Source organism: Acinonyx jubatus, chromosome E1, assembly GCF_027475565.1.
Source record: "Acinonyx jubatus isolate Ajub_Pintada_27869175 chromosome E1, VMU_Ajub_asm_v1.0, whole genome shotgun sequence".
Taxonomy (NCBI): domain Eukaryota; kingdom Metazoa; phylum Chordata; class Mammalia; order Carnivora; family Felidae; genus Acinonyx; species Acinonyx jubatus.
The window spans coordinates 41,420,046-41,437,148 of record NC_069397.1 but is presented as its reverse complement, the minus strand read 5'-3'; the positions used below and the strand labels follow the sequence as shown (position 1 = coordinate 41,437,148).

The 17,103-nt window shown below is 61.0% G+C and overlaps 1 protein-coding gene across 7 annotated transcripts; it reads left to right on the top strand.

Moving 5' to 3' along the window:
• The first annotated feature begins 893 nt into the window (after positions 1–893).
• Positions 894–16,894, top strand: UBTF (upstream binding transcription factor). Of its 7 annotated transcripts, XM_027049060.2 has the most exons (21): positions 1,609–1,785; positions 4,279–4,417; positions 5,841–6,016; positions 6,571–6,654; positions 6,752–6,907; positions 9,087–9,151; positions 9,438–9,558; positions 9,916–10,026; positions 10,369–10,502; positions 10,662–10,803; positions 11,065–11,106; positions 11,234–11,347; positions 11,438–11,593; positions 11,998–12,153; positions 12,256–12,366; positions 12,808–12,896; positions 12,999–13,188; positions 14,037–14,084; positions 14,177–14,248; positions 14,346–14,489; positions 14,573–14,698. In XM_027049060.2, the coding sequence occupies exons 2-21, from the start codon at positions 4,360–4,362 to the stop codon at positions 14,696–14,698; spliced, it is 2,295 nt and encodes a 764-aa protein (XP_026904861.1). In that variant the 5' UTR covers positions 1,609–1,785; positions 4,279–4,359. The 7 variants fall into 7 exon arrangements, with proteins under 7 accessions (XP_053067570.1, XP_053067573.1, XP_053067568.1 ...); XM_053211595.1 differs by lacking the exon at positions 1,609–1,785 and adding an exon at positions 894–1,323 and having other exon boundaries at positions 14,346–16,894; XM_053211593.1 differs by having other exon boundaries at positions 1,606–1,785; positions 14,346–16,894.
• Positions 16,895–17,103: the final 209 nt, after the last annotated feature.

The following is a 17,103-nucleotide window of genomic DNA, read 5'->3' as shown; positions in this document are numbered from 1 at the left end:
GAGGAGGGGAGGCCCGGACGGGCGACCGCAACCGACAGCAGCGGGAGGGTGGCTGGTGGTCCCCGCCCAGGCCCTTCGACACCCGCTCCGCAGGATGGTGGAGTGCCGGAGGCCTACGCGAAGGCTGCCCCGGGGCGGCTCAGGCGACGAGGCCCGGGTGCCAGGCTCCCCTCGCGGCTCCCCGCCGCCGCTGGAGGGAGAAGGGGGGAGCAGCGCCCGCGGCCTGCTTTCCCAGGGCTGGCCGAGTCTTTTTGACAAGCTGATTGCATGGCGGGGATTGGCTGGTCCGGGCGTGACGCCGGTAACAACAAAGGTGGAGTTGGAAGAAATTAGATTAAAGGAGAGGGAAAAAAAAAAAAAAAAAATTAAAGGGGGAGCTGGCAGGGGACCGGAGGCAGAGACCGAGGGGGAGATGCGCGAAGCGCGGTCTCCCGGCTCCCACTTCGCCCCGGAAGCCCCTTCGCTCAGACCCAACGGGATTATGCTCTCCACCCTAACCTCGGCCCAACTACCGACACCAGGGTTGGGGGGATGGCTGCTGCTTCTAGAGAAATCCCAACTCCCACCCTGACACCCTTTGCTACGGCCCAGGGGGAGAACTTTTTGCTCGGACTCCTCGGATCCTAAACCCGGCGGAGGTGAGGGGCTTTGAGAACAACGAGAGGCTCGCTCTAAAACCCGGAAGGCCCTCGCGGGAAGCCGAGATCCAGCGAGGCAGGGTGCTCCCCCCGTTTTTCAATGTGTTGCAAATCTAAGAGCTTCTTTCCTGCCTTTTCTTTTTCTTTTTTTTGTAACGCCCCCCCTCCTTTATCCCCCACCCCCTCGCTTTGGCTTCAGGGTTGCAAAAGCCAAGAGCAATAAAAAAAAAAAAAAAAAAAAAAACCCGCGCACACACTCAGACACACACCAGTGGCGACAGGGGAGAGTTGGAAAGACGCAGGAGAGAAGCAGGAGGCAGGAGGCAGTGGGGAGGGAGCAATGGGAGCGGGAAGCAGGCAGGTTCCCTCGCAAATCCCCCTCCGGCCCCACGTCGCTTCGCCGGCCCCGGCAGGGGAGCGAAGAGCCGGGCTAGCAGATGGAGGAGTGGAGCTCGCTCTAGGCAGCGGGCTTGGCCGGAGAATGGAGGAGCCGCCAAGCGACCGGCTGATTGGAAGAGAAACGCAGAGCGATGGAGGCGGGGGTAGGAGGACGATTTCTCTGCGGGGACTGGCGGCGGCGTATACGCCCGGGTCGGGCGCTGCAGAGCTTGGCTAGCTTTCAACCCGCGCTCGCCGGCTCCAGCCCCGCGCGCCCCCACCCCCAGCCCTCCCGGCGGCTCCGCAGGTGAGTGCGAGCTGGGGGCAAAAAACCCCAAAAGTCTCAACACGCCAACCCTTCCCCCCCTCCAAAAAAAAAAAGAAAGAAAAGCATTTTTATTTTTCTTTTTTTATTTTCCTGCAGCCCCCATCGCGGTGGGAGGGAAGGGGTAAGGCGGAGTGGCCCGGAGGAGGCGGAGGGGCCAGGCGAGGCCGGTGTGGCCCGGGAGGCGGCGGCGCCGAGGCGGCTCTGACGGGCGAGCGCTCGGAGCGGCGCTGCGCTGCGCCGAGGCGGGCGGGCGGGCGGGCGGAGCGGGGCGGGCGGAGCGCGGCGCGTGGGGCTCGCCATTAGCCGTCGCTCGGCTTCGCCATCTCGGGCTTTGTCTGGCGACTCGCTGCCCCGGCGTCGGCTGCGGCGGAGCTGCGGCGGAGCTCTTCGGCCCGCCGCACCCCTAGGTGCCCCTGGCCCGCGCTCCCATTCACACGCTCGGTAAGTGAGCCCGGGCTCCGCGGATTTCGGGGGAGAGGGGTTGCTGCGAGTGGCGGCGGCGCCGATCTCCATGCGCCCGGGCAGGCCTGGGGAGCCATGCCGGGCTGGATTGAACCGGCTCCCAGAGCGGCTCCTCCGCCGGAGCCCATCGCCTCCTCACCTTTTCCGGGGTGTAAGGAGCAAAGGGAATTTTTTATTATTTTTTTTAATTCGCAGGGAGGGCATTTTGTCGGGGTAAAACAAATTTTTTTTATGTAAGTTTCGTGTGTGTGTGTGCTGTTCGGCAGCAAGGGGACCGCGAGGCAGGCACCGAAGACTGGCGCCGCGATGGGCGTGCGTGCGCCCCAAGCCGGTGGCCACGCTCCGGGGATGAGGGTGGGCGCGGAGCGCCCGCTCCAGGAGGCGGGAGAGGGGAGCTGGTGAGGACGGCCGTGGAAGCCCGAATCTGAGCTGGGAGGACTTGGGGGAGAGCTCCGAAGCAGGGCTGCAGGCACCCCTTCAGCCTTCCCAGCCGCCGGGGGGCCCCTCCGGGCACCCTCTCGCGGCCGCGCCTCGCGCCCTCCCTCCCGCGCCGGCCGAGTCTGCTAGTTCCCCCGCGGGTCTGGCGAGGTCGCTCTCGGCGCCCGCCCGCCTCGGCTCCGAGCCCCGCCGCCATCCGGGCGGCTGCGTGTCTCCCTGCCCCGGCCCCCCCCCTCCCCGGCGGCAGCAGCAGCAGCAGCCGCCGCCGCCGCCGCCACCACCACCACCACCAGCACCAGCACCACCACCACCCCCCTCCCCTCCTTCCTTCCCTCCGCCTCGGCCGCCCGGGTCCCCCCAGCTCCCGCCCCTCCTCCCAGCTGCCCCCCGCGGAGCCCGCCCGGGCAGGCTGTGGGAGGGAGCGGAGCCGGCGAGGCGGGCGGGCTGGCGCTCGCTCCCCGGGGGTCGGTGTGCGCTCTACGGGGAAGGACGCGCTCGCTGCCCCGCTTCTCCCGCCCCCCCTCCCGCTCCTCCTCCTCCCTTCTCCCTCCTCCTCCCCGCTCCGGCGGCGGAGGCTGCGGCGGCGGCGGGGGGTGTGCGAGCTGAGGCCGGGGCCGGCGGGCGGGCGGCGGGCGGGCTGCCTGCAGGCGGAGGGCGCTGTGCTTTGTGCTTTTCGCCGCGAGGAGCAGCAGGCAGCAGCAGCCACAGCCGCCGCCGCCGCCGCCACAGCAGCAGCCGCCGCCCCAGCGCCGCCGCCGCCGCGCCCGGAGGAGGAGCCGCTGCCGCCGCGGGAGGGAGCTGCGGCTGTGCCCGGCCGAGCGGGGGAGGGCGCCGCCGCTCAGAGCCGGGGAGGGAGACGCCGGAGCGGGAAGCCCGGAGGCCGCGCTGCGCCGGGTAACCGAGGCGGCTGAGGACGCGCGCCGGGGTCGGGGCCGGGCGGCGGGGAGCGAGCCGCGGGTGCCGGAGACGCCGAGGGGGACCCGGGGCGCCCTCCAGGCAGGGGACTGGACGAAAGAGGATCAGGGCACTGGAGAGGACGCCGAGAGCCGGGGGAGGGGAGGGCAGGAAGCGAGGCCCGGGCCCGAGCCACGGGCAGAGGAGCCCGCGCTTCTCCGAGCCGGCAGGCGCAGTTCTCGCCGGCCGCCGGAGGGGGCGGCGGGGCCGGTGAGCGCTGCGCCCCCGCCTCCCGGCCGCCGTCCTCCCGCCCTCTCCTTGGCTCGGCTCCCCGGAGGCCGGGGCGGGGGCGCCGGCGGGGCTGGGCCGCAAGCTCGGGGGAGGAGGCGGCGGTTCCCGCCGTGGTCGCGCCTCTGCGCCGGGCTCCTCCGTGCGCGTCGGGGTGGCTGGGCGGTGGCGGCGCCTCTGGCCGGGGTGGGTGGCTCGGGGGCGGGGGGCAGGCTAGGCCGCTTCTCTCCGGCTGCTCGCCCGCCCAGGCGGGCGGGGACGGCGTCGGGAGCCCGAGAGGGGGGGCGGCGGGAATCCGGATCCGGTCCCCGGGGGCGGTGCGGCCGCTGCGCTCCGGGGCCGGCGGCGGCTGCGCTGCGTCCGGGTCCCCGCCGGGTTGCGGAGGCGGGGGGAACCGGCCGGGGGGAGGCGGGAGGAGGAGACTGCGGCGCGTGCCCGCTTTCGCGGTCGCGCGCGCCCTTTACCCGCCCTTCCTCCTCCCCCGCCCTCCAGCCTGGGGCCTCCCCGGGGCGGGCGCACGGAGGAGGAGGAGGAGATTTTTTTTTTTTTTTTTTTTTTTTTTTGGCCCGGGGGGGGGAAGGGGGGTGGGGGGCGGGCGCTAGCTGCACGCGGGAGCTGGGAGCAGTCTCTCGCGTGGGCAGGGGAGGGCGCACGCGGTGGAGCCGGGCTGCAGGGGCTGGGGCGGGGGGGAGGGGGGGCGCTCCCACACCCACCGACCCATTGGGTCTACTAGGGTCTTGGCAGTCTCCGTGAAAGTGTGGACTTGTGCCCCCCTCCCCTTTGGGGGAGGGAGGAATAGAAAGTCCCTCACCTCGAATCCCGCCTGAGTGGGGACTGGTATCTCTCTTAAAGGGTGAGGTGGTTTTGACCGCGGGTTGCCCGGCCAGCACGACCCGAGGAGGTGGCTGGAGGAGGTGGCTGGACGGCTAAAGAATGAACGGAGAAGCTGACTGCCCCACAGACCTGGAAATGGCCGCCCCCAAAGGCCAAGGTAGGAGCTCTTTAACTTAAGCTCTCTTTTTCACATGGCTGTCTGCAGGGTCCGCTCTCCTTCAAAAGGGTTGCCGTCTGCATTCTCTGAATTGAGATGAGGTCGGTGTCTTCAGTTTTATGAGTTAAGTTCGACCAAACCCAAATTATTTGGCCTTGAGACAGTAAGCTGTATTTTTCACACTCCGTTTCCTCTCTTAGAGAGGGAGAGGGAGGCCTGTGCGAGCCTTCTTTCTGGGGCTCCCAGGCAGACCCCAGTGTGCCCTCTCTACACCCGGTGTCGGGGAATGGGAGGTAGGACGAGGAATGTGGGGGGAAGAGGGAGAAAAGAGGGATTGGGAAGGCTTTTCAGGTTTTTATTGTTATTAAGAGGACAAGATTTTTGGTGAGGCAGGTGGAGAGAGAGGATGTTTTGGTGGCTTTGAGGCTCCAAGCCATAGGCCGTCCATAACTAGACCCTATCCCATCCAGTAGGGATCCCATGGGGGGGAGGGGGCAGGGGGTAGGATGAAGATGAGCATCTGGCCATGACTGTGGGACACTGAGAGGAGAAAGGATTATGGGTCCATGTGACCCACCCTGCGGAAACCCTGACCAGATGCAAATGCAAATGAAGAGCCCTTTTGACTACTAGCCTTGGATATCTGTTCTCCTATCTCACTTTCCAGAGTCACCAACCTCCAGGGAGGCCTTCTGGAGCTGTATTTCAGTGACTGGAAATCGCTGGTTCAGACCCACCCCTTTTTTTTTGCCTCCCTAGGGAGTTGGGCTCAACTCCCTGGATCCGGGGGATCCGGTTCTCCCTGGAGCCAGGGCCCTTTGCCCACCTGCCCGTCTTGCCTCCCAACTCCCCTGTATGGTTCTTCTGTTTCCACTCCATTTTTCTTACTGGCCCCAAATTTTCCTTTGGTCTTCCCTGAGAGGCCAAGAGGGAGTGGGGGATGATGGGATACCCATGTCTTTAAGGTTAGTTTCCAGTTGCGCTGGAGAAAAACGTCTGCATGGATTCTCCTTACTGCCCACACTCCATCCTGTCTTTGCACATCTCCGGTGTCTGCCTAGAACTTAAACTTGGCAACACATATCAATGTGTTGTGCCTCCCTCCCCTCTCCCAGTAAGTTAGCTGTTTTCCCACTGAGCCCCAAATCACTGTAGCTCATTTCTTCCTCTCCCCTGTAATAAACAGTAGCCTGTGGCGGCCTAGCGTGTTAGAAACAGTCGTAGTCTTGGTGCCTTCTGGACGGGAATCCCAGCTCTAATCCATATGGTCACAGTTTTCCCTTATGACAAGGTCGTGTCTTGTGCGTGCCTTCCCATATAGGAGGCAACCGGGGATGTGGGGTTCTCTGGGAAAGAAGGACTAGGGAAGAGATGAGGGGAAAGGATGGAGCTGGGCATGACTGCCTTTCTTTCCCCTCCCCAGACCGCTGGTCTCAGGAAGACATGCTGACTTTGCTGGAATGCATGAAGAACAACCTTCCATCCAACGACAGCTCCAAGTTCAAAACCACCGAGTCACATATGGACTGGGAAAAAGTAGCATTTAAAGATTTTTCTGGAGATATGTGCAAGCTCAAATGGGTGGAGATTTCTAATGAGGTAACTGATCTCCCCCCCCCCCCCTTCCTGACACAGCTACACGAACTCTGCCTCAACCTTCCTGGTGGGGGAGAGGAAACAGAAGTCTGTAAACAGGAAGGAAAGAGACCAGGCGAGGTGCTCATGTGGTCGTCCTTGTGCGTTTGGGAGGTGGCATGGTTGACAGCACTGGCCTAGAGTTCTCAGTTCTGCCACTTTCTAGCTGTGTGGCCTTGAATACTTACCGTCTTGGAGCTTCTGTCGCCTGAGCTGTTCTGGGGATTGAATGAGGTGCTGGCATGGACAACCGCATCGAGGTCAGGTGGTCACCTTGTTGCTGTCCTTTGGTGTATACGGACTGCCTGGTCCTCTGCAGTAGGCATGGGCCAGCGCCTGGGTGCCTGCCTGGGGTGTCAGGGGCTGTCTGAGTTGTGTGGCTGTTGGCCTCTGCTCCTCCCGTGATAAATTCAGCCTAGTGGAAAATAGAGGAGACCTGCTGGAAAAGGGGTTAGGCTCTGGGGTGGTGTTTCCCCGTCCTGAACGTCCTCTTGCACTCACTTCCCTTCTTCCTCCAGGTGAGGAAGTTCCGTACGTTGACAGAATTGATCCTTGATGCTCAGGAACACGTTAAAAATCCTTACAAAGGCAAAAAACTCAAGGTGAGTTTCCAAGAGGAGGAGCATGGCATGTAGGAGAGGAATGGTCCAAAGAACGGATGCTGTCTGACCTTCACCGTGTCCTTGACCCTCCTTCCAGAAACACCCGGACTTCCCAAAGAAGCCCCTGACCCCTTATTTCCGCTTCTTCATGGAGAAGCGGGCCAAGTATGCGAAACTCCACCCTGAGATGAGCAACCTGGACCTGACCAAGATTTTGTCCAAGAAATACAAGGAGCTGCCGGAGAAGAAGAAGGTGGGGGGAGGGGGGCTTTGGCGGGAGGAAGGGAGAGGCAGGTAGCAGCTGGTTTGGTGTAGGTCAGCCGTCGGGGGGAGGCTCAGACAGAGGGACTGGGCGTCAGGGATACGGGTGGGTCAGCGTAGCAGAGTGTAGGGTCTTGGGCAGCCACACTTGATCTCCCCGTCCCGCACACCGTCAGGCATGGGCATTGTCGAAGGTGTAATCCAAACTGAAGCAGGCGCTCAGACCAACATTTTGCCCCCTGGATCATTCACAGCGTTCTCTCACTCGGCTCTGCCCCTGTGCACGCGTCCTCGCTCTGAGGCTGGCACAGCAGGTCTACCCTCTGATATTTCCCAGTGTGGTCTCATTTGATGTGTGCCGTATCCTTGGAAAGGTAACCCCCCGGAGGAGGAGTTATTCCGATCCTGTGGGCAAGGAACTGAGGCTCAGGTGGGACTCGTGTCCCGGGTCCCACAACTAGTGACAGCAGAGCAGGACTTGGGTCCGGTGCTCTTCTCACTGCTGTGTCCGTCCGTACGTTATCAGGTGGGCTTCCTTCCTCCGTACGCATGTTCGCCCAAGGACATACCTTGTCCTTTGGGGCCTTGTGCTATCCCGGGCCATCGGAGATCCTTAACCTTGGGCGGAGGTTACCCGAGTCGCCCAGGGCAGGGGTGGACACGAGCGCAGTGAGGTCAGGTGGACCCTCACAGAAGCTGGCAGCAAAGCAGTGGAGGAGCCTGTAGCAGGGCCCGAGGGAGTTGGGGTGGGGAGAGAGACAGACACCGCTGGTGCTGGACTTGCAGGGTGGAGCCAGGGAGAGGAGTCGGGGAGGGGCAGCGGGAGAGGCAAGAGGGCACGTTTGCCGGAAGAGGAAACAAAGCCATAACCCAGCCGGCACACCACGCGCAGCCTTCTTCTGGTCTGTGTACTCTGGCTGCAGGCTCACGTGCCCTTGGTTCTGTGCCCAAAAAGGAGCCAGCTTGGCTGGGGGAAACCGGCTGCCCAGGCCAAGCAGGAGTAGGAACTGGCGGAGTTCTCCTTGACCCCTCTGATGGGGATGTTGCAGAGCTGGCTGCCCATACGACGCCCAGACACACACGGGATGGGAGGGAGAGGCAGAGGGTCCAAGGACCAGGGAAGGACAAGAAGCTACATGGTAGGGTGGACAGGGTGCTGGCCTGGGGGACGCAAGACTGGGGCCTGGTCTCCTGACTACCACTGAATTGCTCTGTATGTGACCTTTGGTAAGTTACTTCGTTTCTCTGGACATGGTCTTTATCTGAGGTGCAGAGAGTAAGCCCGATCCATCCGGTGCCTTCCTGTTCTGAAGGCTGCTGAGTTGTGTGAGGAGGGCCAGAATTGGGGCAGGGTAGGCTGGGCGCTGCTCCCTGTCTTCTGCAGGAACCACAGGGGAAAGTGAAGCTGTCCCTTCCCGTGCCTCGTGCCTCTTCCGTGAGAGGCAGGGGTTAGGCTTGGTTGTCATGAGCCCCTGGTCCCTTCTAAGGCTGACTCTTGTGAATGGGGGAGAAAGGAGAGCTGGACACCGAGTGGGAGCCAGGACAGGAGGCAGATGAAAGGAAAGAACGGATTGGAAAGGAAGTTTGAGGAAGGAGCCTGGAAGAAGGGATTGGAGTCAGGGAAGAAGGTGATGGGAGGGGGTTAGGAATGGGAACTGGATGTAGTGGCTTGGGAAGAAAACCCAAATTCAAGAGACAGATCTATCAGAATGTCATTTACATTGCAAGAATTCACTCTAGGTTCCTTCAACACCATCTCCCCTCAGCCCTCGAAAACGGGGTCCAGCCTGGCCCTGGCCCTGTGGGCCACCCCTGAGGCAGCAAACCATTATCAGCTGCCACAGACATTGGAGGATCATTGGAGGAGGGAATGATCCGGAGGAGGCCTACACCCCCCCCCCCCCCCAGCTCCTCATCATGGAGAGTTTTGCGGTGCTGGGGAAAGGTGGGGAGGTAGGGTCAGGGGGAGTCCCAGCCCGGTCGCTGCTCACTGTGACTGGCTACGGTTGAGTCTCCCCAGCCCACTGGAAGGCAGGCCACCATCTCCTGCGAGCTCATGCCACCCTCTGTCCACGTCACCACTGGGAGGCAGAATAGCTAGCAAGGAGGACTCGGTGGTTTTTATAGCTCAGGCTTTGGGTCCTGGATGACCCCGTCCCCTCCTCCCCCAGATGAAATATATTCAGGACTTCCAGAGAGAAAAACAGGAGTTCGAGCGAAACCTGGCCCGGTTCAGGTAAGGCAGTGGAGCCCAGAGGAGGGCCACAGGGCATTGGGTGTGGCAGGATAGGGTGACACTGACCAGAGCCTCGAGTTTGCCATTTGTGAGGCATGGAAGATGGATGGGTCCTGTGTAGACCCTAGTGGGTCATGCTCAAGGGCAGGGACAGGCAGGCGGCTGCTGTCCCAAGAGGCCCCGATTGATAGGCCTAGGAGCCTTGGTGGGTGGGGCAGCTAGACGGGGTCTCCCGGGCAGGATTCCCCCCGCACCCACTGATTGTTGCTCCCCGTGCCCTGGCTAGGGAGGATCACCCTGACCTAATCCAGAATGCCAAGAAGTCGGACATCCCCGAGAAGCCCAAAACCCCCCAGCAGCTGTGGTACACCCATGAGAAGAAGGTGTATCTCAAAGTGCGGCCAGATGTGAGTGTCCGGCCAGGGGGTGGGGATGGAGGGCGCACGGTGGTGGCAAGGGGGGAGCCGCGCCAGGTCGGCCGGGCACGGTGCAGGGGAGCAGGAGAGGAGGCCCCTCCCCAGGGGTGGGCTGCATGGACAGGGCCTGGGCCAGCTGGCGTGCGAGCGTGTGCGTGCGTGCGTGTGTGAGCCTGTCCCCTTGCACCCAGGCGGGACCCCCGCCTCTCCACCTTCCCCTCCTGGCCTGTGGGGGACACTCATGTGACCTCCTGTGGCCTGAGGGGGCGGGGGCCTCTGTGCCCCCCTCCCCCTCCCCTCCCCCTGCCCCTGGCTGCCTGTGTGTGTCTGACGGCTTTTGGTTTGCAGGCCACTACGAAGGAGGTGAAGGACTCCCTGGGGAAGCAGTGGTCTCAGCTCTCGGACAAAAAGAGGCTGAAATGGATTCATAAGGCCCTGGAGCAGCGGAAGGAGTACGAGGTTAGGCTTCCGCTGCGCTCCTCCCCATCCGGCTCTTCAAGAGCCTCTGCCCTCCGTCTCTGTGACCTCCGCACTCTGCGGGAGGTGGTCACTCCCTGTCCCTCCATTGAGGGAGGGGCCTTCTGGGCCCCTCACCTCTGCCCCTACCTTCCCCGCCCCCCTCCCCTCCATGAGATCTCAGGCTAGGGCAGGGCAGGGCACCACGTCTCGTGTGACATAGCAGACACACGGCCACCCCCCCAGCTTTGCTCCCTGCCTCCCCTCCCCAGCGGCTCTCCCCCCTCCCCGGCCCCGGCTAACCCCACACCCCGTTGCCCTCCATCCCCCCACCTCACTCTGCAGGAGATTATGCGTGACTATATCCAGAAGCACCCCGAGCTGAACATCAGTGAGGAGGGCATCACCAAGTCCACCCTCACCAAGGCCGAACGCCAGCTCAAGGACAAGTTTGATGGGCGACCCACCAAGCCACCTCCGTGAGCGCTGCCCTGGGGTGGGGTGGGCGAGTGGGCAAGCGGGCATCTAGGGAGCTGGGCCAGCAACATTGGCCAACGTCCGAAGTTGAGGAAGCCTGTCGCCTTGAGCCGCCCCGGTCACTCAGGGAGATGCTCCTCCTTTCCTGCTGGTTCTGATAGGAACAGCTACTCGCTGTACTGCGCGGAGCTGATGGCCAACATGAAGGACGTGCCCAGCACTGAGCGAATGGTGTTATGCAGCCAGCAGTGGAAGCTGCTCTCCCAGAAGGAGAAGGATGCCTATCACAAGAAGTGTGACCAGGTGAGCTATGCTGAGGAACTTCTGGAGACCCTTGGGCCTGGCCTCAGAAACCTGAAGCATGACATCTGGCCCCAGCTAGGGGTCAGTCAGGGATTGACCAAACGGATCTTGGGCGCCTGCTACAGACTCGGTAGTGTCTGGGCTGATGTCTACCACCTATAGGGGAAAATGAGGTCCTGTCCGGGTTCTGGACATTTTGCAGAGGACTACTGTCCCTTGAGAACTGGAGGGCCTGACCCTGACTCCCCCTTCCTTCCCCAGAAAAAGAAAGATTACGAAGTGGAGCTGCTCCGTTTTCTAGAGGTGAGCGTTGTTATAGGCGGGGCATTGGGCAGACAGGCATTGGGATGGAACAAGTCCCTTTGGACAACCTGGGAGCAGGCTGGGAGCCAGGTGCACAGCCCCATGCCACCTCTTGTCTCTGGACCAGAGCCTTCCTGAGGAGGAACAGCAGCGGGTCCTGGGGGAGGAGAAGATGTTAAGCATCAACAAGAAGCAGGCCACCAGCCCAGCCTCCAAGAAGCCCTCCCAGGAAGGGGGCAAGGTGGGCAGGGGGCAGAACTGGGGCGGAGGGGGGAAGATGGGGCTCCCCACCAACACCCCATGGGACCCGGCCATCTTCGTTCACCTGTAGGGAGGCTCAGAGAAGCCCAAGCGGCCCGTCTCGGCCATGTTCATCTTCTCTGAAGAAAAGCGGCGGCAGCTGCAAGAGGAACGGCCCGAGCTCTCGGAGAGCGAGCTGACCCGGCTTCTGGCCCGCATGTGGAACGACTTGTCGGAAAAGAAGAAGGTCAGGCTCCCTAGGCCAGAGGGGGCTGCCGGGCCGAGACCAGGCCGCTTCTCCCCCAGGGGCTAGCTTCACTTCCTCACCCTTGACCTGTGTGAGCCACACGTGTGCCTGAGCTCAGAGCGAGCGAGCGAGTGAGTGAGCTGAGTGAGCCAGGCTGGGAGCTCCACAAGCCGGAAGGCGGGAAGCTGTCAGCTGAGGGCTCTGGCTCCCTGGGGAGCAGAGCCGGTTGGCGGGCTGAGCCCCAGGCTGGAGACATCTGCACCAGCCCACGCCTCTGTCTCTGCTCTGCGCTCCCCGCCCTTGCGGAGGGGGTTGGGGGGGGGGGGGGACTTCAACTGCTGGCTGAGGAACGCGCGCCCCCTTGGGGCGGCCGGAAGGCTGACGCCACTGCCATCCCTCCGCAGGCCAAGTACAAGGCCCGGGAGGCTGCGCTGAAGGCCCAGTCGGAGAGGAAGCCAGGCGGGGACCGCGAGGAACGGGGCAAGCTGCCTGAGTCGCCCAAGAGAGCTGAGGAGATCTGGCAACAGAGCGTCATCGGGGACTACCTGGCCCGCTTCAAGGTGGCAGGGAGCTGGAAAGGGGTTGCTCAGCAGGCTGCCTACACAGGCCACCTCTGGCCCCAGGGGACCCTTGCCATAGCTGACACCCCTGTTTGTCTCCAGAATGACCGGGTAAAGGCCTTGAAAGCCATGGAGATGACCTGGAACAACATGGAGAAGAAGGAGAAACTGATGTGGATTAAGAAGGCAGCCGAAGACCAAAAGCGATACGAGGTGGGAAGGGTTCTGCTGCTCGGCCCAGTGGGCGGGGTGGAGCTGGGGCCGCCTCCCTCCACTGCACTGGTGGGAGCATCCTTTTGGGTGGGCAGCTTTCCTCCCTGGGTGGGCCGTGGACCCAAAAGGCCCAGCCTCGGTTGTGTGACCCCGAGCAAATCTCCCAACTTCCTTTTCTGAGCCTCGGTCACACATCAGTAAAGTGGGGACAGTGATGCCGGTCACGTGGGTGCAGTTGTGACTGCACTTTCGAGCAACGGCGCGTGACCCAGGTGTGAGCTGTTGGGAAGTGGCTCCCTGGCTCTGCCTCGGTTTCTCCTCCTCCCCCGGGACGTAAAAGGAGAGCCGGCTCAGGCACTGATGGCACGGGGCAGGAGGTAGGAATGTTTCTGGGTGGGAGGGGGGGTGGAGCGAGTGTGACCTTTCTGGGCGTCCCCGCAGAGAGAGCTGAGCGAGATGCGGGCACCCCCAGCTGCCGCGAACTCCTCCAAAAAGATGAAGTTCCAAGGAGAACCCAAGAAGCCTCCCATGTGAGTCCCGTGTCCGGAACCCACCCTGGCACTGGGGAAGGTCACGGCTGAAGGGCTGCTGGGCCAGGGTCCTAACCCTGCCTGCACCACCCCACCTCCTAGGAACGGTTACCAGAAGTTCTCCCAGGAGCTGCTGTCCAATGGGGAGCTGAACCACCTGCCGCTGAAGGAGCGCATGGTCGAGATTGGCAGCCGCTGGCAGCGCATCTCCCAGAGCCAGAAGGAGCACTACAAGAAGTTGGCAGAGGAGCAGCAGAAGCAGTACAAAGTACACCTGGACCTCTGGGTCAAGGTGAGCGGGCTTGGACCCTGGGAAGAAGGAGGCCTCATCTAGTTGTTCCGCATTCATGATTGCGGTCAGCGTCCTAGCAGCCCTGTAGTTGCTATTGAAGTCCCAACAGTTGCTGTTAAAGAAGAGAAACCAGGGCTCAGAGACGTTAAGTAGGTTACCCAAGGTCCTACAGCTAGTAGGCAGAATAGTCCAAATCAGATTGTCTTTTCCTACTTCCATCCAGGACCAGAGGACCTCTCCCAGACTCTGGTTTGGCCCCAAGCCTCTGAGCTCCCCTTCTGTCCCTTGGTTGAGTGGTCAGATTTGTAACGGGAGAGTCCCCTGTGTCCCTACCCAGCCATCCGGGCAGGTTCGCCAGGGACCCTGGGAAATAGGTTTAGGTTAGCAGGGTTTAGGTGGGCAGAAGTTTGGGGAGCCCCAGACTGCCTCATCTGTGGCTCCAGGCTTGTTGGGTGGGAATGATGATGCCAGGCTATGTTAGCCATTGCCGGGGGGGGGGGGGGGGGGGAGGCTTCTCTGAGCTGAGGAAGGCCCTAACTCGAGCCTGCACTCGGGTAAAACAACAGGAGAGACAGGAAAACCAACAGCCCTAGGAGAAGGTAGCTTAGAAAAGGATTTGGGGCATCTTAAGCAGTCGTATGGGAGCTGTGTTCTCAGATCCTGGGGGGGGGGCTCTCTGCGGAGGCCCAAGGTATGGGGAGGGAAGCAGGGGTAAAGATGGGATGATGGCATGTCAATGCTTAGCCCACTGCCTGGCTCTTGGTCAACACGCTTGGTCAGCAGAAGTTCAGGGGGGCGGGGGGGGGGGGGCGTGTTCCAACCTTTCTCTCCTCCTCTGTCTCCCACAGAGTCTGTCTCCCCAGGACCGTGCAGCATATAAAGAGTACATCTCCAATGTGAGTCGGGGAGCAGGGCGGCGCCGGGGAAAGGGAGTTGTTGTGTGGAACTCACGGCGGCTCCCTTTGTCTGTCTCTGGCCTTTCCTACAGAAACGTAAGAGCATGACCAAGCTTCGAGGCCCAAACCCCAAGTCCAGCCGGACCGCCTTGCAGTCCAAGTCGGTAAGGAGCTCCGCCTGGCCGGGGGAAGGCCAGGAAGGGGTCTGCGGTGCCCCGAGTGCCGGGGCGGAGACCACTGACGCACCTCCTTCCCTCCCAGGAGTCTGAGGAGGACGAGGACGAGGATGAGGACGACGAGGACGAGGATGAAGAGGAGGAGGAGGATGAGAACGGGGACTCCTCTGAGGACGGCGGGGACTCCTCCGAGTCCAGCAGCGAGGATGAGAGCGAGGATGGAGACGAGGCGAGGCGGCCGGGCATGGTGGGAGGGTCGGGCGGACCTTGCCACGAACTCCACCCGCTGACTGCCCGTCCCTTGCCCCCCAGAACGAGGAGGATGATGAGGACGAGGACGACGACGAGGATGACGACGAGGACGAGGACAACGAGTCTGAGGGCAGCAGCTCCAGTTCCTCCTCGTCGGGAGACTCCTCGGACTCTGACTCCAACTGAGGCTCAGCCCCACCCGGGGCTCCCCTCCCCAACCAACCACCTTTGTTTCTCCCCCATGTTCTATCCCCTGCCCCCTGGCCTCCCCCACTTTCTTTTTCTTTTTCTTTTTCTTTTCTTTTTTTTTTTTTTTTTAAACAAAATACGGTGGGGGAGGGGCTGGAGGAGCCCAGGCCAGGACTCTGCTGCCTCAGAGACATCAGCCCTGGGGGGCCCTCCAGGGAATGCAACCATCAGACTGAGCCACCACTGGACCGGGCCGGCCCACCCCTATTCTGCACTTGCGGCTCCGTCATGGACAATGGACCTGGGAGTGGGGTGGGGGGTCCCAAAGAGTTCGGTGAGGCCCTCTACACCTGCAGCCCAACCCATGGGAGGGTGGAAGCTTGGGGAAGACCCCTCCCTTCCCAGAGGGGCTTGCCGACTGGACCCCTACATTGGAACTGGAGGCAGGGAACAGGTGGGGAGAGGAGGGTGGGTGCCTAAGAGCAAACAGGCACTGCCCCATAGCCCTCTCCCCTGCCCTCTGCAGGAAGGAGCTGCCTGGACCCACTCATGGGGGGAGGGGGCAGAAGTGTTTTTTATATATGTGTATATATTTTTTTTTTTAAGCTCTGAGCTGTCAACGAGACGTTTCCTACCGATCTCGGCTGCCGTCTCTGTTGTCATTTCTGGGAGAGGGTGGGTTTAGGGGGGTAGGTTTGGGACTTTTTTAAAACGGTCTTGGCACGAATGGAAAAGTGTGTGTGTGTGTGTGTGTGTGTGTGTGTGTGTGTGTGTGTGTGTCGCCTGTACATAGCATGGGTGCACCTGTGGATGTGTGCAAAGGCACGTGTGTGTGAGTGTGTGTGTGGAAGAGAGAAGGGGGAGCCCGCTTCAGTCTGTGAATCTGGTTGAATGGGTTGGTGAGGCCCAGGGAGACGTTGATCCTGGTGGGAACAGGCTGGGTCAGCCCCTTTCTCCACATCCTCTGCTTTGCCTAATCTCTGATTCAATTTGGGGAGGGGGGTTACTGAAGCCACTCTGATGCTTCCTGTACCTGCTTCCCTCTGCCAGGGCTACAGGGCTCTGAGCTGCTGCTGGTCTCCAGCAGGGCACTGGGGAGAGGGACAGATTGGGTGGACCCGAGAGCTTCTACTTGGTGGGAAAGGCCTTTCCAGTTCATCTGAGAGGTTGCCTGGCCACCTGAAGCTCAGAAATTGGGCTTCAAGCTCTTAACACACATCCCTCCTCCCTGTCCCTCTCTCTTCCAGCTCCCCACCCCGATTCCCTATGATTTCTCAGGTCTGCTCCCTTCCCCACCCCTCCAAACCCCCAGCTGGGGAAGGGGTCTGCAAAGGCTGCTTTTGCGGCTGTCCCTTCAACCCTTCCTGGCCATCTCAAAATTTGGGGTACCCTGATTCCTAGAACCTTAGTAAGCCAAGCCACCTGGTCTCTGTGGATTTAAATTTTTTAATTTTTGATTAAATTTTGGCGTTTTTTTTTTTTCTCTCTCCTTATAATCATGTCAATGACCTATTTAATTGGGGCTTTGTGCTTTTCTGCCTTCTCCCCCTGAATGAAAGTCAAGTGATGGGGGAAGAGTGGGAATTCTACCCAGGAGGTGGAATGGGAAAGGTGGGTCCCGCTCCCAAAGGAAGGCAGACAATCTGCTTTGCCTTGGACATGGTGCTGGGGTTGGGGGAATTGGGGGGGGGGGGAACACTCCCCGCTCTCACTCCCCTTCCTTTGTCCTGACCCTGACGCAGGGGTTCATAGGTTCTATTTCTTCCCAGGAGCCCCTGCAAAGAACCCCACTTCCCTGTTTGAATGCCCCTGCGCTGTTGTGTTTTAGTGGAATGTGTTTTCATTTAAAAACAACTTTGAATGGGGCGCTTTTTTTTTCCTGTTTTAAAAATTGAAAAATTCTTACAGTACAAACAGGGCTGTGGGGGTGGGGGTGTTGGTGCTGTAAGAGGTCACTCTGAGTGCATTTTGGCACTGGGATAGGATGGTTGGAGTCAGAGGACCCCCCCACTCTCTCCCCTTTTTTTCTAATATTTAAGGAGTGTTTTTGTAGGTTTCAACAACAACCACAACTTGAATTTGTACCATGGGAGGTGGGAGGGAATGTCTTAGAGGTGTCTGCCTAAGCTTAAGGCCAACTGTAGAAGTTTTGTTTTCCCTCTTTTTGTACAATAAAGCAAAAAACAAAGGTTTGACTGCTGTCTGGTCACTGGAATCAAGGGCAGGGTGTAGGGGTGACCCAACAGGTTCAATGGGAAAGACTTGAAGTCTGGCTTGTTTGTGCTTCTCTCTAGAACCAGCTTTCTCTTGCTGAAGGCTCCACGGGCAACCTACCCTCACATTGTTCTGGGTTGTTACTGAGCTTCCGATTCTGTCTGTACACCTTGGGTTGTCAGGCCACT